The 23,592-nt window shown below is 37.8% G+C and overlaps 2 protein-coding genes across 3 annotated transcripts in view; one reads left to right on the forward strand and one right to left on the reverse strand.

Annotated features, from left to right (window-relative positions):
• Window positions 1-1,483: 1,483 nt before the first annotated feature.
• LOC111874270 (zinc finger matrin-type protein 2) lies at window positions 1,484-6,049 on the reverse strand. Its single transcript, XM_023869627.2, has 4 exons — window positions 5,948-6,049; window positions 4,121-4,341; window positions 3,390-3,463; window positions 1,484-1,940 (listed from the first exon to the last, which is right to left on the reverse strand). Exons 1-4 carry the CDS (start codon window positions 5,960-5,962, stop codon window positions 1,651-1,653), a joined length of 600 nt encoding a protein of 199 aa, XP_023725395.1. The 5' UTR covers window positions 5,963-6,049; the 3' UTR covers window positions 1,484-1,650.
• A 101-nt stretch (window positions 6,050-6,150) lies between these two features.
• The window catches only part of LOC111874268 (UPF0518 protein AGAP011705), a 34,242-nt gene continuing 16,800 nt past the window's right edge, over window positions 6,151-23,592 (forward strand). The window contains exons 1-7 of one of the 2 annotated variants that reach the window (XM_023869625.2): window positions 6,151-6,226; window positions 6,524-6,704; window positions 8,669-8,871; window positions 9,558-9,815; window positions 11,188-11,338; window positions 15,218-15,463; window positions 20,158-20,205. In XM_023869625.2, the coding sequence (XP_023725393.1) occupies window positions 6,555-6,704; window positions 8,669-8,871; window positions 9,558-9,815; window positions 11,188-11,338; window positions 15,218-15,463; window positions 20,158-20,205 (1,056 nt within the window). In that variant the 5' untranslated portion in view covers window positions 6,151-6,226; window positions 6,524-6,554. The remainder of the gene's footprint in view (window positions 6,227-6,523; window positions 6,705-8,668; window positions 8,872-9,557; window positions 9,816-11,187; window positions 11,339-15,217; window positions 15,464-20,157; window positions 20,206-23,592) is intronic. The other variant, XM_023869626.2, reaches the window with a different exon arrangement.

Below are 23,592 nucleotides of genomic sequence, written 5' to 3' on the forward strand. Positions count from 1 at the left end.
AACATGCTGGCACTAAATGCCCATGAAAATACCAATATTTCTTGCAAGCCATAAGTAAATGGTAAAAATTTGTGTTACACTTGGTACAAATTTTTTGGACCAAATATTTTGAGCTTCCTGTATGGGCAAACTTGCACAGAAATTCCTGAAATGAGTTTCAATGTATCTAACTATGAAGTCCTGTTTTCTGTCATTACAGAGCTCTGGTGCATACAGATGTTGTAATAGATACCTGTAAAACAGCACTGGATATATAACACTACCTACATCTCTCCAAGAAACACGAAGAACTGGGAAATTACACTGGTACTAGGATTTGGTGTCAGAAGTGTGATATGATTCAAGTAATACTACATCCCCTTTCAAAAGAATGCTACTATGAAGATACTAGACACTTATATTAATATTTAAAATATCATGTAAAGAGATAGTGTTTATGTTGTCACATTATTCACTGATTGTGCAGATTGCATAATTTTTCTCTCTAGTTTCACATTTAAACATGACAGATGAACTGGCTGTCAGCATATTGTTACTATTTACTAGGAACATGCGAGAAGGGTTTTTTGCGTGCGTCAATGACGAGCATATTCGTGACCGTTCAGCGGTGGGGGGAGACTCATCTTCTATTTGAGCAAATATGATACAAATCCCTTTTCATATGAGCCTGACTTGCAAAACAAAAGATGCTATCAGAAAACTATCAAAGTTCGAGTTTCAAAATTAATGTTCAAATTGAAATTAAGAATATTTTTCTTGATTCCATTCTGAAAATTTGACACTCGCAGATGCCTCCTATTTACATACTGAATTACTGTTGTTCATACAAATTATCCAGACTTTTTCAGAAGTTGGCTTTGAAGGGAAGGAAATTACGGCTTGTTGTTCCTTTACCTCAAACAGCATAACAATACAGCACATATTGTTCCGCTTACTGGCAACTTAAAAGAGAAGTTTGATTTGAATCTACTGTGTTTGTGTAATTTTCTAATGTTGTGTGTATTGATATTACAATGCTTCAGGATATATACAATTAATTCAATACACTGCCAAAACAAGGACCATATTTACCATACTATGACCCTCAGGTATCACCTCTTTACAATACTTTCCCAGATAAAATACTTGGGCATGATTCTCTGGCTCAAGCAGAACTTTTCCCCCCACCTCTTTAGTCCACTGGAAGTTTCTCTGATAAATATAGTAACTGTTCTTCATCTTTCCTCCACTCTGGCACATTGTCGCAGGAAATACCATATTTCCTAGCTACCACGCACACACAGACACAAAAATATATACATACTTAAGAAAAACAACTTCTTTCCTAAACTTAATATTCACTGGTATATTTCTGGAGCATTTATTTGAACCCCACTTCTATATTATGTGCACCTGTTTGTCTTAATATATTCTCTACATAAATCATCATATTCTTTGATATTCTCAGGTTAGGTTCTTCATTTGTTCAACGTTTCTTTCTGTGTTACTGTTATTAATTCATATTTATTCAGAAATATGTTACAAGTGTACCTACTGACAGCTTAGTTAATACCAATGTACAGCACTATTGATACAAGTTTCACGTCTTCGTACAAAATTCTCCTGCTTTATGCATTCGAATAATAAAAAAAGAAATAAAAAGAAATTCTGCTACTTCTTTGATGATCCAAAACCAGAAAATCCCATAACAGAAGCAAGTTCAGATTCAGTTTCATTCTGAGTTTCACTTTCCTCCTCAAGTTTACGCTTCCTCTCCTTACGCTTTTCTTTTCGATATTCCTTCAGCTTTTCTTCCTCTTCCCTTAATTCCTTCATCCTCTGCTCAATGTCATAATCTTTCTTCTTTTCTTCAATCTTTTTCTTGTTGCTTTCAAAACGTTTCTTCACTTGGTCAAGTGATGATCTTTCAACATGCATTGACATACCCAGGTTACGTTGATCTGAGGAAAAAACAAATGTTATTTACTGTACTATTTTTAGAATATAGCATCTGAGTGTGTCATTAACAAAATCAGCACATCACACTGTGAAAGAAAAGGAGATCTAAATCTTCTAACTTAATGTGGGAGTTCACAATTTACACAAAAATATCTCCTCCAGACGCAGAAACTTCTAAAATATACTTTCCTTCTCAAAGAAAAACATACTGTAACCTCTCTCCTCGAAGGCTGGACACCGACTGCTAAATCTCAACTAACTCTGGCGAATGCTAGACTGCAACTGCACTCAGTGACTGCTAAGACTTCCACTAGCTCCTTCGGCATTCCAGTTTCTCTTATAAACCCTCAGCCAGACAGCAGAAAATGTACCTCGCTTCCTTATTTGGTAATCGCCATGTTTACCTATTGCCTAGGACCAGTCTCTGCACAGACTCACCTGTTTCGTGACATCACAGTCTAGCGGGGGGGTTTACCGAGCGTTGTGTAGTGATGGGAGGAGTGGGGGTAGGTGATGTCACTCGTGGAAACGCAGAGTTCATGTGACCCCTACTTCCTGTTGCACCATCCACGTTACATTACACTTAGATCACCATGTAATCTCCCCCCCCCATCATCGATCTTAAGTGAATTTTGTACCAATGGAGGCTACCACAACCTTACACATTTTAATTTCCTACAACTGGTAGTAACAACACAGTGAATGTTAGAGCTTGTGAGGTCGGAACAACAGAAGTGTCGCTTAATAAGTTTATGTGGTGCTGAAATGATGAAGGGTAACAGATCTTTGAAAAATGTTGATATTTTGTTGAGGTAATTAATCTGTAAAATGTAAAATTACATGGTGGTTGCATTAAATTCATATTTAGCTTTTAGTTTAAGGCAGTTAATGCAGCTAAATCAAGAATATTACAAAAGTTGGACATAATGGAAAAATTGCAAAATGCATATATCATGATCATTATCACTGGCACAACAGCCCTTTGTGAGCCCTGGCCTTCTTCAGGATTGCTCGCCATTCTTCTGCATTCGATGCATATATAATTCAGTCAAGAAAACCTCTGGGTAAGAGGTTCACTTGAAGACAGGAATGAAAATTGTCACCGTTGAACCTTCAGGCTGTTGCCAGAAAAAATGTTTTTGGGGAGGAGGGTATGTATTGATAATTGAAGAGCTATTTCATGGAAATAGCGGCAACAGCCTAGAAAACCGAAATTTACGGCCATGGGGATTTGTTGCACTGACCACGCGACAGCCTCTATCCACAAAAGTTGGTACCAAACTTAGCCGACAAGCGGCGGTCGCTCGATCAGTATGGTTCGCTTGCGGACTGAAATCACGGAGTTTGTTTGGGTATGAATTGAGCTAGGCATTAGGTTAGCTAGTTACATATTGATGAATTTACAATTTACAGCTCTAAGTTAACATATTTACAGACAACACGGAACATACGTTTCTTTCCATTGATGTGGTCCAGAAAGTTTATGGAATCCTTCACAACACAGTCACAAACATTGCAATAGTATCTGAAATGAATCAATATCAATTTGTTAAAAGTTACAACTTTCAACAGTTTTAAATATACAATGCAGTTACTTAGTGCTCATTTGAATCCGTTATTGTTTCAAACTGCAGTAAAATTCTGATTTAACATTTCTCTTGAAATTAACATATTTTAAGAATAACTGAAGAAATACTTCTTTTTTTTCAGATATGTGCAACTGTTTTCTCTTTGGTTTAAGTGCAGACATTTCTCTTCCCTTTATTACCCTTCCACTACATTCCAGTCACCAGATTCGTACCATTTCTCCTTCCTGAGTAACCTCCTTAATCTAGTCTAATCAACAATCCACTAACCTTTAACAGAAGAAATCTAAACATGATATATCTGGGTTATATCTTCATATATTTTATTATACTGTCTCGAATATCAGTGTCATGTAATGATGAAAAAATCCCCTCCCCCAAACTCTTTTGAACAAAATATTATAGCAACTCACTGTATGAAAGTTTTCAGTTGGTTAAAAACAATATACTTGGCAATGGAATAGATTTTGGAAAGACATGAAGTACAAACCACCCTTAAACAGCAAGGAAGTGCATTTATTGAGTGGTCATGAGGTTTAATGTTTTGTCTAGGTGATCTCTTCACTGCTTTTACAAGTTACAAAGACTGAACATACCCTCCAGTTTGTGATGAAGGTGTATTTTTTGTAATTACTACACTCTTCCCAAGTTTTGACTCAAGATCTACTCTATAGTCCCTTTGGCGAAGCAATTCACGTTTGACAGGTGGCTGTTTCTGCTTTGCTTTCTCTTGGGCATCCAGTTCCTCCTGAATTCTCTCAGCAGCCAAGCGTTCGTATTCATCTCGGTCCCATTTACGTCGGTGGTCTTCAAAATTCTAAATAAAAAGTAAGTAACATGTCTTAAGTTTCCATGTTTTCATGGCACTGGCTGTTCAGATAGTTGAGTTCTGATACTGTACAAAGTTCCTTTCCTGCAAGGAGTGGTAAAGAAGTACTCCCTGAAGGAGAGGAAGAACGTTCCCTCTAAGGACAAAATAGTTACATCCTCCTCAGGGTACGTCATAGCTCAAGCGATTAGTCACTGGCTTCCCACCGGGTTCGACCCCGGGTCTGGTCGAGTGGGATTTGTGGTGGACAAAGTGGCACTGGGGCAGGTTTTCTTCAAGTACTTTGGTTTCCCCTGCCGATCTTCATTCCACAAATTGCTCCACAATCATCCTCACCTATCATCTTGGGCTAAGCGGCCTCTGTAGTCTAGGGGTAACATTCCCACCTCATAACTCAAGGTACACAGGTTCAAACCCGGTGGAGGTCGTGGAATTTTTAAGGGCGGAAAAATTCAGGGAACAAGTCCTCCAGGAGGGACTTTAAGCCGTGGGTCCTGTGTTGTAGATTTACAGCACATAAAAGACCTCTGAGCAAAATTAGGTAAAAAGTTTCCCACCTAAGTAGTTTCCAATGCCTCTGGTAGATGGGGGAAGTATGGGGTACCATCTGCCAGTAGAGGGGCCGAACTCACTGGCTGAGCAGGGCTGATAGCAAGCACCAGTACTGGTAGGGTATGGTGACAGTACAAATTAAATGGGGACGTACAATAGACTACTAGTCGTGGTGCATGGGGAAACCCACCCCTCTAATACTGAATACTGAATCATCTTGGGCTGGTACAATAGGCCAGAAGTGGCCGCACTGCAAGGGACTTAGTCCCACCCCACTAGCAATAAAAAAAATACATCCTCCTGAGATGTCAATGCTCTAGCTCAGTGGTTCTCGATCTTTGTCAGACCGTAGCCCAGTAAATTCTTTTTTCTATAAGACAAGGGCCTGGTATAAGTAGATGATTACATGTCAACCACATCATTCTAACTTCATTCATACTGTAACGTCACTAACTTCGTATTATATTTACTTGTTAAGACTCAGGGAAAACACTGAATCTTGCCGGTTTAGTCTTGGTCTTAATTTAAGTCTATGTGGGAATTCTGTGGCGACAAATTACATCCAGCACTAAAGCTCGTTTTGAGGAAGTTTCAGTCCTTTATGCTACATTTGCTAATATATGTGGAATATAATGCAATGATGGCATAGCATCTCAGTTCTGTGCTACATGATGTACATGTGAGCAAATTTCTGCAAAGTCAAGGATCGTCTCGAAACCAAATATTCCAATTATTCCATAATTTTAAAACAGTCTTACTAAATACTGGTGAACAGAGCCAGGTATATCATATTGACGTGATAGTATACAGGCTGAGAGTTTACTTCTACAGCAAGTTGGGTGTACCAAATAAGTACGAATAGAATACAACTAAGGTTAGAACATAATATTTTTAACTGAACACATTAAAATAAATACAATCAGAAAGTATATATTAATATTCTTATTTATAACAAATATATATGGTAACAAATTAGAGATAACCATTTGAAATCACATTAATTATAAAAGTTAAAATACATAATAATTGATATGCAAAATACCTCATTCGCCGCCATGTTGTACACAATACAAAATCTGTACCGTAAATCAACATCCTACTATTTATCAAAAGATTCTATAAGGAGGAAGATTGAGAGGCATAAATCACTCTCTTGACATTATATTATCAAAATACTATTAACCATTTCCTTCCTTTTCTTTTGTGTTAAATGTGTATTTTTGAACACTGAAATGGCATTGGTGGTAATGGCGGAGTGGGTGTTCTGTAGGACACAGGGGAGAGAAAGAAATTCCTATTTTTGTTATATTTTTTGTAAAAGGTATGTAAATTACAAACCGAAAGTGATTTAATATAAGCGAATTATATTTTATAGGTGTAAGTTCATCTGATTTTTTACTGCATGCTTACAATAAGGGTCATAAATCTATAAGTTGAAGGCGTAGTCTATCCTGAAGCGTAAACAGAGAATTTAGGAGCTTGATAAAACAGATATGTGTTATGAATAGTTTATTAATCTCAAATAGGTATGAGGTATACAATAGGCTGACAACATTTGATATGTTAATCTGTGTTGTCAACAGCTTCTCTTAATGTGTACCTGGTATTAAAATTGCAGGATGCCTAGAACAGTTCTCACATAGCTAAATATGAGCTGGCTGCGCAACAGCCCTTTAAGGGCAAGTTTTGGGAAACGCAGGCCGTCCAATTCACCACCGAAAGATTGTGATCCCACTGCTTGTTATGATAGTTTCAGAAAACATTGGCAGCAAATGTATGAAATCATAGAAAGAACACAAGTAAGTACAAAGTGCAACTCTTTCTACACAATAAACCCTCTGGCAGTCACTTGTTTGATGTTTGCCTGAAAGTAATTTTTTTTAAGTAATATCATGTTAGTGACCACATTTCCTTATATATATATATTGCTTGTTTAATGATGTTTATGAAGTGTGGTGCAGTGATAGTAATATACATTGTACAGACAGTCACTTTAATTGTGAATTGAGTGATAAATCCTTGAATGGAAATATTGTTTTGAGTATTTAACTCTAGCAATGTGGAAGAAATAAATTGGAACAAAATCTGTGGTATTCCACCTGCCATGAATACATGCTCAGTAGTGTTGCGTAAGGACCTATTTTTAGTAGTGGGAACACGGTATTCCAGAATTTTGGGGGAAAAACAAAGGATATTACTAGACAATTTTAAAACCATCATAAACCAAGGGCTCTCTGTACATAAACACAAGGGCTATTTGGAAAGTAACTTCTGGTGAGCTGTTAACAAAACAAACAATGGGAAAAAACAAAAAAGAAACATTATATACAAAAAATGCATATATACATAAGCTACTTCTCGTAGTCAATGCTGGAATTGAAATGTTTGTACCAGGGAAGAAGTTTTTGTATGCCTGTGTCAAAGAAGTCTGTTGCCTGTGAGCTCAGCCATGTTTTTGACACGTTCCACCAACTCCTCATTATTGTAGAAGCACTGTGTTCACAACCAGTTGTTCAGGTATGTAAACAGGTGTAGTCTTTTGGAACGAGATCAAGGCTAAGGAAGGTGGTCAAACAACTCCCAGTTGAAATGTTCCAGCAGTGCTTAAGTACAAGCAGCTGTGTGTGGATGTGCATTGTCATGGAGGAGCACTTCAAGTACACTGTATGTCAGCATTCCAAACCATTTGTTCTGAATGGCCTTACACATTTTTCTTTTAGTGTTTCACAATACACTTCTGATGTTATTGTGATGCCTTGTTGTATGAAATCCACCATCAGCACTCCTTTCCTGTCCAAGAAAATGGTTGCCAACAGCTCTCTGACAGGCAGACAACGTTTTTTGAAACTTTTTTGACTTGTTTGATGAATGTGTGTGCATCCACTGCTTTCACTGTTCTTTGGTTTCAGCTTTCACAAATGAAACCCAAGTTTCATCACCTGTTACATGTATGATGTGACTGAGAAAATCGTTGCTATCTTTGTGGTATTGCTCTAAAAAAATGAAGCCAAAGTCATTCTCTGAGTTTTGTGCCCGTCTGTGAACATTTTCGGATTCCATCTTGGACAAAACTTATGATAGCCTAGCCTAACTGTGATAATCTTGTAGAGAAGAGTGCATGAAATTTGTGGAAATTCACACGAAGGTTTTGAAATTGCGAAGTGCCATCTTTCACAAATTTTATGGTCAACACTCTAAACAAGATCATCATTCACTGTAGATGGCCAAACATTTCACTCTTCATCATGAATATCTGTTTGCCCATCTTTGAACATTCTACCCCACTGTCTTACAGTCCATTCACTCATTACATTTTGACCATAAAACGCACATAATTCACAGTAGATTTTCGCAGCACTCATTTTTTTTTTCATGTAGAAATAGGATAACATCATGAATTTTGCAGCTGGCGGGATTATCAATGACAGGACAATCATAACTCACTCTGTAGCGACAAGAACAAACACTAAGTGACCTGTTATGTGATGGTTTACGAGGTGATGTGTCATGTGATGCTAGCTCAGATGCATGAGCTCTCTCCCACTCCTACATTAGTTGCCTAAAATAAACAGAGCTTACTTTCTGAATATTCCTTGTAATAATAAATATTCTACCATCTTACCTCAAGTGTAAGTATTGTGTGTAAACTTTATGTGATCCTGGACCCTTTTGTTCAGTGGTCATGTATGTGTTTAACATCATTCTTAGACCAGTGGGCTATATCATGGTATGTTTTTTTTTAATTTTCACTTTTAACTTTCAGCCTCCTAATGGTTATCCTATCCAGGATGATGTGGTGGGCGTTGTCAACCATTTGGGTCAAATGGTGACGCTTCTGCTACTAGAGTTAAGGACAGCAGGAAATAGTCCAAGCAATGAAAATCACCAGGCTTGCCCTTGTTTGGACTTTCTCCTTAGTGAAAACTTGTTAGAAAAGCTGTTTTCATGGAGTTTACACACTGGGAGGTATGATCCAACAGTATATGTGAGCATGTAGTTCTTATTCCCTTACTCTCTGTCTTTCCCCCATATCTCTCCCTCCTTCAGTTTCCGTTTGCTGTCATGTGAACTCTGCTTGGTTATGTTAAATTGTGTTTTGTGAAAGTAGTAATGTTTTGCCTATGATTGTGTATGGGTGTGAAACTTGGTCTCTCACATTAAAGGAGGAAGATAGACTGAGGGTGTTTGAGAATAGGGTGCTGAGAAGAATATTTGGACCAGAGAGAGATGAAGTGACAGGAGGTTGGAGAAAAGTGCATAATGTGGAGCTTCATGACTTCTTCAAGTATAATTAGAATGATCAAGTCGAGGAGGATGAGGTGGGCAGTTCATGTAGCACATATGAGGGAGAAGAGGAATGCATGTAGGATACTGGTGGGAAAGCCAGAAGGAAAGAGACCACGGGGAAAACCACGATGTAGGATGGGCAGACAATATTATAATGGATCTTAGAAAGATAGGATGGGATAGTGTGGATTGGATTGATCTGGCTCAGGATAGGGACCAGTGGAGGGCTCTTGTGAACACGGTAATGAACCTTCAGGTTCCATAAAATGCTAGGAAATTCTTGAGTAGCTGCAGATTTGGCTTCTCCTCAAGAAGGGCTCAGCTCCATAAGTAAGTAAGTAATGTTAGTTCACTTTGTTAATTAGATATGGAAACGCCATCCGCTTGGAGCAGCTCAAGCTCTATGAGTTGCTTGTCAGTCACTCTCATCACCAGTTGCTAGTCCATGAACCATTCGTCCGCCCATTACTTAAGCTTCTTACATCATGTGCTGGTGAAGTGTTCCCCGTTGAAGTGGAGAAAAGACTTGTTGTGTTGCTCAACCAACTTTGTGTCTCGCTGATGCAGAATACTGAGCTACTTGACCTCTTTTTCTATGCCTCACCAGACCAGGGTCCGGCCAGGTAAGTGAAAATATTTTTACTGGTTTAATATTCAACAATCATGTCAGTTCTCATTAATGCAGGTTAAAGACAAGATCCAAAGAATAATTTGAATAAATATTTGAGCCAGGATAGCTCAGTACAGGGACTAGGCCATAGGCTATATGACACAGAAGTCATAGGTCGATTCCCAGGAGAGACAAGAGATTGTCAGTTCTCCACAGCATTGAAACTGGCCCTGGAGACTGGGCAGCCTTGTATTCAGTGGATATTGGGGGCTCTGTCCTTTAAGGTAAACCAGCCTGGTTGTAAAGCTGTCCACTCCCCCATAGGTCTTTATAGTATTGTGTTTAATGAAGCATGGTCAGCTTTACCTTTATCTTTACACAGGTGTGTGCCAGTACACTATTTATTTTTCTTATAATAGCTATGTTATTGAAGGCTACAGATGCATCACCTGCTGTTGTAACACTGAATACAAAGTTCTTCATCCCTTCTTAATGCATTCTCTACTTCTATTTTGATCTGTGATGTAGAGATTTCTGTTTTCATGTAATCTGCTAGATCTGCAATGGGACTTCCTGTATGTGGCCTCAGGCCATTGCTAGGCCTGTGGCTGAACAAGACAGCTCAGAAGACACAGTATTGTATGCATATTGCGAGTGGAATTTGAATCTATAGCCATCAATGCAGTTACCATGTCAGTAACACTGTATGTTCATATTCAGCAGGTGCCCAGTTTGAATGTTGGCCAGGGCACTGGCTCTCCTGACTCGGGTATTTCATAGTTTTATTGACTCCCTCTAGGCAAATGCAATGGTAGTGCTAAAGTTTAGGTCATCAGTCATCCTCCATTCAGCACCATGTAGTCTAGCTACTGAGAGTATCATAAAATAGCCCACAAAAAAGAAAAAAATATATACAGTACAGTTTTGCTTGGTACAAAACAGTGTGTAGAACCATTTTCTTACATGATTGCTGTCCGTTTTGATCATTTTCAAACCAAAATTTGTGCTAGTAATTTTTATAACAGGTGCTACATATAAACCTTGAAATGTAAACACCTTAATTCTTCTCTTTTCATGTTCATTTCTGTCTTAAAAACCTGAGCATCTTATTGCATCTTTTGTGCACATTCTATTTAACTCCATCTTTGAGTATTTGTACACATTCGCTCATTTGATGATGATTTTCATGTGGAACAAGTGAAATTTAAGAGACTGTGTAATAGTAGAGGTAAGTTCTTCGTCTAAAATTGATCAGAATATTTTAAAAATATTTTCAAAACAGAATGAAAACACTCACATGCACACACATGAATTTCCAAGCATGGAAGAGGTTAATGGATGATGTGAATTAGTTGTGACACCACAAAACTTTTTCATAATTGCAGATTTGTGATCTTCACCCTTCTGATTCCTTTTGTTCACCGAGAGGGTGGCATTGGTCAGCAGGCTCGTGATGCTTTGCTGCTCTGTATGTCTTTGTCCAAGAAGAATGAGATAGTGGGATCATACATTGCAGAGCACTCCAATGTTTGCCCAGTGAGTATTGCCCTGTTTCGTTATCTCCTCTAGACCAGTTTCCAAAAGTGAAACAAGTTCCAGGCTGAACTCATGAAGTCTGCTTTTCAAATCCATGAACTTCCAGTCCTCAGAATGATGTTTTGTTAGTGTTAGATTAAGGTAATGTTAAGTTAAAAATGCTGTATTAGAATGCAGTTTAGCATATTAGTTCAACTCATGCTTAGATGATGATTGAAACCCACTCAAATGGAATTTATTGTTGCAGTTTTAAACACGTTAATGGATTGTAAGATTTGAGGTTTTCATGGCGGTGGCTAAGAAGAAGGCAGTCTTCTGGGATGTGGCACCATGTAGATGTGGTGTTAACCGACATTTTGGAGGAAAGTATCACCTCCATCTTCACGGTAGAAGGAAAAATAAGAAAATCCACAAGCGAAGGGACAGTGAGAACCAGTGCAAGCAATCTGCTTCTCATTGTCTCTTCACTTGCGGATTTTCTTATTTTTCCTTCTACCCTCAAGATGGAGACGATACATTCCTCTGAAACATCGGTTAACACCACATCTGCATGGTGCCACATCCCAGAAGACTGCTTTCTTCACATTAATGGATTGTTTGTGGTTGGTATTGGCTGCGCCTCTTCCACCACCACTGCCGTTGCCACTGTAGTTTTTTTAATAACTTATTAGTGAAGTCCACATCTCTTTGTGTTGAAATTATCCAGTATAATCTCAGGATTTCACAGTACTCTCATGTTTATAGTTATTGGCTTATAAACTGCTTCATGCATGCAGTTGAGTTAAGTTGCTGATGAAGAAATTTGTATTCTTTTCATCAGTGGTCATCTGTAATGCTGTAATCTTTATTGGTGTATTTTTTTTGATTGATAGGTTACCTGTTCTTTTTTGTCATTTAATTTCATCCCTTGTATGTGTATGTGTGTAAGGGGTGGGGTATAAAATCTGGCCCTCCCTCTGTGACCTTCAATGATTACTGTGCTTCCCCTTTGGATTAACCCTTTATTAATCCTACACTTCGAATGAATGTAGGACTATATTTATGGGAGCATCATAAAAGTCACTTGGTTCCATGAAGAACTGACCCAGATGATGAAATCTTAAGTAAGCTATGGCCTCACAGTCACACAGGATATGTGTGGCTGATTAATTTTGTCCCTTTAAACATTACCTGGGGGTCTTTCACTGTAATTTGCATTTTCCTGTTTTGTTCAAAGATGTGACATGCTGTTGCCATTGGCTTGAATGATCAATATTCTGCTGCAGAAACAGTATAGCCCAAACACTGGGGAAGTTTCACAATATTTCCTTTATTATTACATGAAGCAGGCATTCCCCCCCCCATTATAGTGAAGTTTGTGATCTAAGCCAAACTCATTCTGTCATGGTTTCACTGTACTTTGTAGCTACCTAAACACTTTTCCAATCCATCATATTCTGTAAGAAGACTCTATTCCTTCTACATATGATTAAAGTAAACTTTATGAATTGATAGCCTGCATATTGAGTTCTTTTTGTGTCTGATATTTCAATTCAATTCAATTCATTTATTTCATCCATAGCTGTAGAAATTACAATTGGACATGTCAGATAACAACAACATTACATCAAGCATAACATTCNATATTGAGTTCTTTTTGTGTCTGATATTTAGACCCCCAAACAAGAGAGTTAAAAGCTGGTTGAGAATCCAGTATTTATTTTGACTGTAATTTGGCAGTCATTATGGTGATAACATACAGTGCGTGTACCAGCTACGAGAATCTTATAGAAGGCACTGATTTTGAACTATTCTAGAGAGGGATTTGAGTTTCTCACAGCCATGGTTATGAGGAGTGCTGTCTTCTGGGATGTAACACCGTATAGTCTGTTGAAAGTCAGCTGATGTTTGGGAGGACAAAATCCCAGAAAATAGTACTCTGTATTGTAGAGTATTTGCCTCTTCGCATGTCTAACCATGTGTGCCTAAAGTTACCTGTGCACAGGAATCAGTGGATTTCTATGCTTACACTTCATGAGGGGAGCAGTCCTGAAATTAAGGCATAATTGTGATTTGTATTGTTCTTGCAATTAAGGTATATGCCATGTAAAACTGTTGACAAAATTCTAATATGAACATTCTCATAGCTGTGTTCATTTTATCTAGCTAGAGATGTGGCATGCCTAAGTCTCAAACCCCCTGTCATTCTGTGTGGAGAAAGATAAGATATGTATAGTAGTTGTGTGCGAGCTGTGTTATCACATTTATCTTAAATCTGTAAAGAGACTTGATATGACGAGCAGAACAAAGGCTACTTGTCACAGAATTAGATTGCTTATCTCCGGCTCTGTTTCTCCGCTGTGTTCCCATCTGACCTGTTCCTCTTATTCACTTATTTTTTTAGAAGTGTGTCTGTGCATACACACACACTCATGAGTGCATGTATGCAAATGCACGTGTGTGTATGAGCACACACAAACAAAGAAACAAACAAACAAGGAGGTTCTCCTTAATAACTTTTGGATATTTTGGTCAATTTTCATGAAATTCTTATTTAAAATTGTGGTCCGTTGGATAGCACTCATGCTTCATGTTTAAAATGCCATGGGTGTGAAATTTCTCACAGTTTTCCCTCTACCAATCCATGCAAACACTCAGCAGTACTTGAAGTCAGTTCACAACTGATACCTTTTACGTGCTTTACAGTTTGTTATTAACCGACTCCTGTTATCTGGAGTGTTCAGAGTGTCCCCAAATCATAAAAAGTAATTAAATAAATATATAAAATTTTATAAGAAAGAATTCTGTTAGTTGTCATTCTGATCTGTATGTTTTCAGTTTTATTTTCAGATTGGAAACCGTAATTTGGTTACTACATTAGATATTTTTTATTTGTTCATATTTGATTGATTTGTTTGAAAGGCATGAAAAATTGGTACAACAAAGAATTTTAAAAATGTCCATAAATTGGGCACTACCTTGTTTTCTGTGTCCATAAGTACAGTAAAGTATTGCTATACCAGAGTGTATGCAGCAAAAGTAGTCCAGATTTTGTGATAATCCGAATTGCCAATGCAAGAGAACATGATAATCAGGGATGGAAGAATAGGGTTTAATTTTTATTTTAATGATAAAGTAGGCAAAAACGTTTTGTTTCGCTCTGTTAGACTTTATCACAGTTACAGCAGCGGATGCACTGGGCTCAGCCTTCTTAATGACCTCAAGTTTACTTCCTTTACTCAGTGTTGAATGGTGCCAGAATTGACCAGATTAATCAATATGCAGATTGATGAGATCAAGCCTAGAAGGGTTTTACAGTAATGACACAGTGAGAGCATGAAGGTATAATTTACAAAGGCATGAAAGTAGCCTGTTGAGTGTGGGTGTACTGAGTCCATTTACATGTAGCAAATGGTCATATACTGAAACTTCCTTCTTTAATTTTTGTGGTTATCGTTATCTTGGATTTAACATCATGTAGTGTGGTACCCATCGTCCATACTAAACAGTGTCACATTCCAGAAACTCGTAATCTTATTACTCATCGCCATGAGAACATCAAGTCTCATTTATTTATTTTATGTATTCTTAGTTTGTTCAGCAAATTCTTCAGTAACTCAGCTTATGTATACTTCGGTTAGGATGGTTAGTGAATAGTAAACTGAAAACGATGTAGAAGGAAGCAATTGAGGCCTAATTTGAGGTACTATCCTACAGTTTTCCTTGATGGACTGAGGAAAACCACTGGGAACCTTACTCAGAATAGCCAGTCTCCATGCCAGGTTTTCAACCTGGACCTAATGAATGCAAAGTAGGAATGCTAACCTCTTACCTGCAGCATTTGTTCACATCCTTCATTCCATCTTCATGAATGCTTATTGCCTTTTGTCTGCTGTGTAGGTGCTTGCAACAGGGCTGAGTGGACTGTACTCCCTGCTCCCACGCAAACTAGCAATAGAGACTGAAGACTGGCATCGCCTTACCCCAGATGATGTGAATGAGATCAGTGAGCTGACAATGTTCATGAACTCCCTAGAATTCTGCAATGCGGTCGTTCAAGTTGCACATCCTGTAGTAAAGAAACAGATGCTGGAGTTTCTGTACCAGGGTTTTCTTGTTCCAGTTATGGGCCCAGCACTGCTACAGGTAAAGTGAAAATATTTTCATTTTGCTCTTTGGATTGCTAATCATGGGTGTGTTTGATATACAGCAATAGAGTGGTTCTGTCCATGAATTACGTCAGCTTATTTGTTTTCCTAAGTTACATGATGACTATGCTGAAATGTCTAACTAAACTAACTCCGTGGTTTTGGTCCGCAAGCGAACTATACCAATCAAGTGACCACCGCCTGTCAGCGAATTTACTGCCAACTTTATCAGATAGAGGGTGTTGTGTGGTCAGCGCAACGAATCCACATGGCTGTTAATGTCGGTTTTCTAGACCAGAGCCGCTGTTTCCTTCAAATAGCTCCTCAATTATCCTCATGATGCTGAGTGGACCCCATTCCAGACCCAATACTTCTCAGAAAATCTGGTAGCACCAGGAATCTTACCAAGACCTCTGGATATGTAGCCAGGAACTCTGACCGCTAGACCATAGAGGCAGTCCGCTGAAATGTCTCCCTGTAAATTACAAACCCCATCTTCATATTACATTAATTTTGTGTGCACTCAGTTAACCCTTTCAGTCCTGAAATTCAGCTAAACAATATTTATAAGTTCAATTCCATGCTCACACATAACAGGATGGTTTACAGATAACGTTCTACACTTGTATCTAAGAGGTACTTGGTTTGAATCTCAGCCAGGACACTTCTAGAGTTTTTTTTTTAAATAATTTAAAATCAGTTCTTAAAATCAAAGTATAATTTGGGTAATTAATTTTAAAATCATATTAACATTAATATTGTTACATGTCTTTTTACTGAAGATGCCGTTCGGATTGTTAATTTGTTTATTTAACAACCTACAAATCTCTGCTACAATTAATTACAACATTGTTGCGGGTTTCCACAGTTTACAAACCCTACGCACTAATCAATTCGCTCTGTCCTCAGTAGTCTACACGTATTAATTACAATACGGGAGCTATACAAGTGTCACTGTATCACACACTCCCAATTATTACTTATCACAACTATCACTGATTATCACACATGCATCTGGTTCTTCTTTCCATGACAGCTGCTATATTCCAGCTCAACTCGTAGGCTGCTGCCTTGAGAACTGGTTCACTGCTGACTTGAGAACTGTCTTCGGCCGCTGATACACTTTTAACTTGTTCACTGCTGACTGGAGAACTCACTTCAGTGGCTGATACACTTTTAACTAACTATGGTGGCTGTGTAGTTCCCTTATATAGTCGCAGCGCCCGCCTGTTACGCAATGAGTACCGCTGTTGCCTGTTACCCATGTCACAGCTGCGTTGCGTGTTATGTCACCGCGGGGAGAGGGGCGGTGTGTTGACTTGCCTAGTACCATAGTAATGACAGCACTATGATGCCGCCACGTACCGCTGGGGAGGGAGGGGTGTCCTCCATTGCGCAACACGTCACAATATTAATCCAAACCATATATGTAATTTTAATTTTTATTTTAATTTTTAATCTTAATCTTAAAAACTATGTATTTGTTAGATTATGTTTTAACAAAGGGGTGTATTTGCTAAACAACTGGTAAAATATTTTAATAATATGGATCCATATTATGAAAATAATTCAGTGACTAAGCTGATATTTTTGTAGACTAGCCTGATGATGACTAGTAAGGGTCGAAACATGTAGCAACACCTTTGTGAAATAAATGAATTGTGTTATGTTATCATCGACATGTTCGTTGATATGACTTTGATGTAGACAGTCCCATAAAATGCTAGTATATGACACAGAAGGATGCATCCCATTAGGATTTGTGTGTTTTTATTCTGAAGGTTTTCCACAGGTGTTGGTCTAGTATATTATTATTGACATTTCTGGTGGAACATAATTGTACCGTGGTTTCATACTGATTGTAACTCACAAATGAACAAAATGGAATATGAGCTATGTAGTATGGCTGTTATAGGGTGGAATCGCTGCTCAGAAATGTCTTGATTATCCATTGGGATATAGTCTATATTAGTACATGTAACTAGAAAATAGACATAATTCATGGACAGTCCCAAAGCTTTTTCTTATTTATTTGCAATTAATTATAATTATAATTTACTGAGATCATTTTTATGTATATATTATTGGTGTACATTGTATGAAAGTCATTTGTAGAATAAAGTTTCACATGAAACATTTACTGGTTCATGTAGAGCATATTGCACTAGCTTTCTTTCATTTTACTACATGCATCTTGAGAGGTTTAGGGACATTGTTATCAGTATTGTATTTCTTTATAAGCATAGGTTATAAGTTCATGTACTTTATGTTTGTTACACACATATACGAACCCTTGAAGATAATGATCTGAAGTCACATCTTAATATTTAATGGCAAATTCACAAAAACAAAAATATGAATTAGAATTCGTCATCTGTGTTTAGTATGAGAACTGATATATTGGGTAGGAGAAGTATAGCTCCATCATTCTTAACATCAGAACTAGTTGGAGACACGTGGTCAGCTTCATACTCCTGCCGCTATACCCACGGGGAAAGAGTCCATGGTACCCATTGAATAAGCTGGGTGTGCCCCAGAGCTGGTCTGGACACTGTGGAGTAGACGAAGATTTCTTGCCTTGGCCAGAAATTAAACTCTGGCCGTCCAGCCCATGGCCCATTGATATACCCACTGAGCTATCCCAGCCCTGTACCCAAATTAAGACTCCCATTTAGTGTTCAATTTCAGTGATCCCATATAATAAACTTGATGTTAAATTTCTTCTAGTGAAGAAAATACTTATTTTAATGTTAAAACCCAGTGCTCACAAAGAAACCTTAACTGGAGGTTTCACCGTACCAAACCTTGTACCAACATTATGTTGGTCGCTGTCCATTGTGTCAGGTATAATTTGGTATACACAACCTGCAGGAAGTTGATTGTACTGATTTCTTTGTTATACTGACAAAACTATGCTAGCCTAATACTTTGGAGGTCCTGGGTTCAATCCCAACTATCACTACTAATCTTGAATGAAAAGTAGTAAATAAAAGTATGTGACAGTCACTTGAAAATGGGAATACAGCTGACTCCTGAAATGCTGTACATATCAAGACATGTCTTAGATAATGAACGGTGTCCAATGGGCCTGTAAAGAATCACAGGTTATATCACACTTGCTGTGTGTGCACTCAAACTGGCAGAATGACAGTGGATTGCCGTTGACAACATGTTGCATATTGTAGATCAAAATATCTCACAATAACCAGTGCAGGGAAACTCAGATTTGTGTAATCAGTGCAAGAACTTTGTTCATTAAATTCTGAATGCAGGGTGGTATGGTCATGCTTTTGCTTCCTGTATGGTGATTGGTGTCTTTCAGATTTCTGAAGTTTCTATAGAAATTGCACAGGCATGCTAATATGGTTAAAATTCATTGAATATGAAATTATGAAATTCTCTTAACATAGGAATCACAAAACTTCTTTTTAACTTAAGGTAATTCTTTGTCTGGAATCTCTGGGAAAAATTTTCTGGCATTGAAAGGAAAGCTTGTTTGTTGTTTTGAATAATACAAACCTCTGAAGTGCAAGTACAGTGTGTCACTGTTAGGTTGAATTTCTGTGATGCTGCCTTGTTACAGCTTTCCAAGTTTTGTTTCACATCATATTACTGTTAGTTACAAAATGAGAGTTGATGTCTGTAAGTCTCCAGTTTTAGAATGTTACTGGATTCACATTTACATTAGCTTGTGTTAACATCATAGGAGTGTGAGTTGAGAAAATCTCAGCTGGACAGTTGGTACATGAATATGGTTTCAGTTCTGTAGTGTGCAGTAAACATTTTTTAAATATGTACAACCACTTTTAATATCCATTCTGAGCACTTGTGCTTACAGAACTCAAACCCATTACAGTCCCAACTTGATTTTCAAATATTTTAAACAATAATTACATGCACACAATTTAAAAAAAAATACCACATTTTGAGAAGTTCAGGTTTAAAAGTAACATTTGAAGTCCTTGAATGTGTAACTGTGCCAAGTATAATGGTGGACTAGATCATTGGAAGAGGCATTATATTATCCTTGATGTGAGCATACTGTGGGCCGTGTGTCTCAATTAGGGCAGAAGTTTTGCCACTTTTTCTAAAACAACTTATGCCCTAGAAACAAGTTTTTTATGACTTTGGATTTATGTTTTCAGAATTCTAGTGTCCATAAAACAGTAAAATTTGTCAGGAATGCTTATCTCTATTGGCACTGCAGTCTCAGAAAATTGTTCAATTCTGTGGGAGCATGTGTCTTGTTTCTGTGTTAATTTGATGTGGAATGACCCACTTGGTATACATATATTTAAATCTAAGTGTAACAGTTCCTCAAACAAAGAAATATGTTGCAGTTTGCCATCAGTGATTGGCACAGCAGGTGAGGAAAGAACTGTAGAATGTGTCTTTCCAGGCAAACTGCAGTATACCTATCAGAGAAACTTGCCATAATATCATAAATATTATTGCATTTTTTTTTTTAGTTTGTACATATAATTCTGTTTTACTTATTCTGACGTGGAAGTGTTGAAAACATTGTTTGGATGTGACTTATTGTACTTCAAGGGTTTGTGTACATGAAGTGAATATATTATGTGGAAAGTGCTCTTAACTGGATATGGTGGTTGCTAGCTAAATGTGGTGTGTGTTCTCGCTCCCTCTTGTTGCCTCGCTCGCTACGTCCGTCCCTGATGCCTTCGTTTATAGGACTCTGTGGGACTTTCTCTTGACCGCTTAGATTCACCACAAGAAGCGGTCAGTACATCAAAACATCATGGTTATATGTCTTTATGCTGTCACTAACCTTTGGTTGCATTGCTGCTGGTTTCCATTCTACTCAGCTAGCATTCCTTTGGTGCATGGAATGTCTTACAGTTGTACAACCTGCACGTTGACTCTGAAAGTAAGACGACATAGAGGTTTCTTGTTTAAGACTTCGGTACTTGTTAAGAATATGGTAAATAGTCTCACATTGCTGCATTGTGGCAGTTCACTGAATACTCTGAGGATCCTTAGGACACGACGTTGTGGGATAAAGTGTGCAGTTTGAAACTTCTGGCACATTATAGAGAGTACCTAAACCATCTCCTGAGTGTCATCAGGAAGTCAGCAGGGACTAAGTATTATCTTTAACTTGAATAAGGAAGATTCAGCTCAATTTAGGATTCATTATTCAAACCTACCCTAATTATTACTGTTTTCACTGAAGAAACGAATAGAAGATGTATGGGTGCTGATAAGATTGTTGTGTTCATTGTATAGACTGATGGTCATAGAAGCTTCCTTTTATGTCAATGAGAAGGATGTTATGTTTTACATAAAAATAAATACCTGTGGATGTGTTTGCATATACAGTGTATTCACTTAACAGAACCTCATTTCTTATTACTGTAAAAATGTGACACAAACTTACATATTTTTTACTCTAAAGGGTTCTGACAGTGGTGTATAACACTCAGGATTACAAGGTTTTTGGTCGTGTCCATTGTCTGTTATCGTCCTCAGGTGAGGGGGTGGTTGACACAAGAACTAACCTCACTCACTGGCAGTGACTTAGGTGAGCAGACCTAACACAGTACTTGTTTTTGAAGTGAATAATTTGCCATGCATATACGTCAGACCATACCACTAGTTTTCCACTGTATGATGGGACTTCTTGAATGGCATGAGAATTTTATTCACTCCATATTCATATATTTTGCACATTGACATGACCAGTGACATAATGAAGGTAAAGAAGGAAATGTCACTGCATCATGAGCAAAGCACATGATCCTCTACAGGATTGTGACAATGTTCTGTAACATTAAGTGTAACATTATTATGTTGGAAGTTGTCCATTGCTTATTTTTACTTAATATTAGGCATGTAGGATCTGTTCCCATTTCTTTTTTTGTTTTTTTTTTTTTTTTTGTACTTGATGACAGAAGAGGCTCCAACTTCTAAAACATTGCATAATTTTAAATACATGTAAAACAATGGACAGTGTAAAATATAGTAATTTTATAATTAATAATAGAACATGTTTTGTGATCACTACCTCCATATGAGGAAAGGGCTTATGTGTAGTCAACAAACATCATGTGATTGATACTGTAGTGTATGAGGGTTTTGCGTGCTCACATCTATTTATCTTGTTACTTGAATTTGTTATTCTTGCAATGAGGCATGTGATTGAACACCAGGTTTTCATAATCTGGCCCTTAATAGGAAAGGAAACTTAGAGGATATGCATTTAGAAATACTCAGAAAGGAGGAGTTCCTACAGAGTTGTTTGTATTGAAGCTTGTCAGAAAGTGGTGTGACATGGGTGCTGTCAGTGGAGGAATGTGCTAACTGAAGAAAGAGTTGAAAACTTACAGGGAGAGCCAGATATCATTATTCACCAGCTGTTGGGTAGATTGGCACAAGAAAGTGGATTTTCACTGGAATGAGCTCAAGCAGCAAGATTGTGCAGCAAATATTTACTTTTGCAGCTGATTACTGCAAAATGTGTATGTTGGAGTCATGGATTCACAGCTGTTCATAGCTGATAAGGCCTTACCCCTTTTTTTTAAGTTGGTTATTTAATGACACTGTCAATATTGCTGCTATATAACACTGAGCCTTTTCCTCGTTCATGTCTTTGTTCAAAACTGGAGTGAATAAATCACTTGTGCCTGCCAACAAACGCCATTGCACAGTGGAAAAGTAATGGTTTGGTGTACTGTAAGTGTGAATTATTCTCTTCAGGACTCCAGAATGTGTTGGGAAACTTGCTTACTTACTGTGAGACATGCTTCAAGGCAGAAGGGGGCCAGTCCTATCACTTCATATAAAATATGGTAAGTTTGTGTCACCTTTTTGCAGGAATGAGTAATGAGGGTCTGTTATAAGTAGAGAGAGTCAGTGTTGCAGGCAGGGATTACTTTGTGCCATATCTACAGGGCCATTCAGAAAGTAACCTCATTTTATTTTAGGCAACTAATATAGGAGCAGGAGAGAGCCCGAGCATGCGAGGTAGTGTCACATGATTCATTGCCTTGTAAACCATGGTATAAGTGGTCACCTAGTGTTTGTTCTTGTCTCCACAGAGTGAGTTATGATGTGTCCTGTGAATCTTTATACAAAAAACATGAGTTCTGCAAAAATCCATCATGAATTATGCACAGAGTACAGCCAAAATGTAATGAGTGGAGGAAATATAAGCCAGTGGTGTAGAATGTTCAAAGATGGTTGAACAGATATTCATGATGAAGAGCGAAGTGGTCGGCCATCTGTAGTAAATGATGATCTTGTTCAAAGTGTTGACCAAAATATTTGTGAAAGATGGCACTTCACAATTTCAGAACTTTTGTGTGAATTTCCATGAATTTCACACACTTTTCTGTATGAGATTATCACACTTAGGCCAAGCTATCACATATCTTGCACTAGATGAGTTCCAGAAATGCTTACGGGTGTGTACAAAATGCAGAGGATGGCTTCAACTTTGACATTATTAGAGCAATACCACAAAGGTAGCAACGAATTTCTCAGTACAGTCAGAACAAGGATGAAACTGGGTTTCATTTGTGAATGCTGAAGCCAAAGAACAGTGAAAGCAGTGAATGCACACATTCACCAGATAAACTGAAAAAGGTTAAACAGGAAAGCAGATGACAGCTGTTTTTTTTTTTTGGTGGGGGGGACAAGAAAGGAGTGCTGATGTGGAATTCATGCAACAAGGCACCACAATAATGTCAGAAATATTGTGAAACACTACTTTCTTTTGTGTTTGGGGCTGAGAAGCCAGAATAATTTGCTTGCAGGCTTACATTTCAGCCCTTCTGAAATTGTTTTTACTGATTTAAAAAATCTGTAATTATTGTTATTAAAATTTGGAATATTTCCCTCTTTTCATCAGTTTTGATTTTCTTTTCCAAAAATCCTAATAGGGAGGGTGGATGCTTAGTCCCCCTTCCAGCACCTATGTGTACCATAACCACCAAGAATAATACATAAATTTATGTGACCTCTCACCACACAATTATATACAGTGACAGCAAGAATTTAAGTACTTCTACAGCCTTTCTCCGCCTGCAGCTGTACAGTGGCAGCAGTAACCCAAATAGCTTTACAACCTCCCTGNACCTGCAGCTATAAAATGTCCCTGTACAGTCA

Source organism: Cryptotermes secundus, unplaced genomic scaffold (genome assembly GCF_002891405.2).
Source record: "Cryptotermes secundus unplaced genomic scaffold, Csec_1.0 scaffold1679, whole genome shotgun sequence".
NCBI classification, from domain to species: domain Eukaryota; kingdom Metazoa; phylum Arthropoda; class Insecta; order Blattodea; family Kalotermitidae; genus Cryptotermes; species Cryptotermes secundus.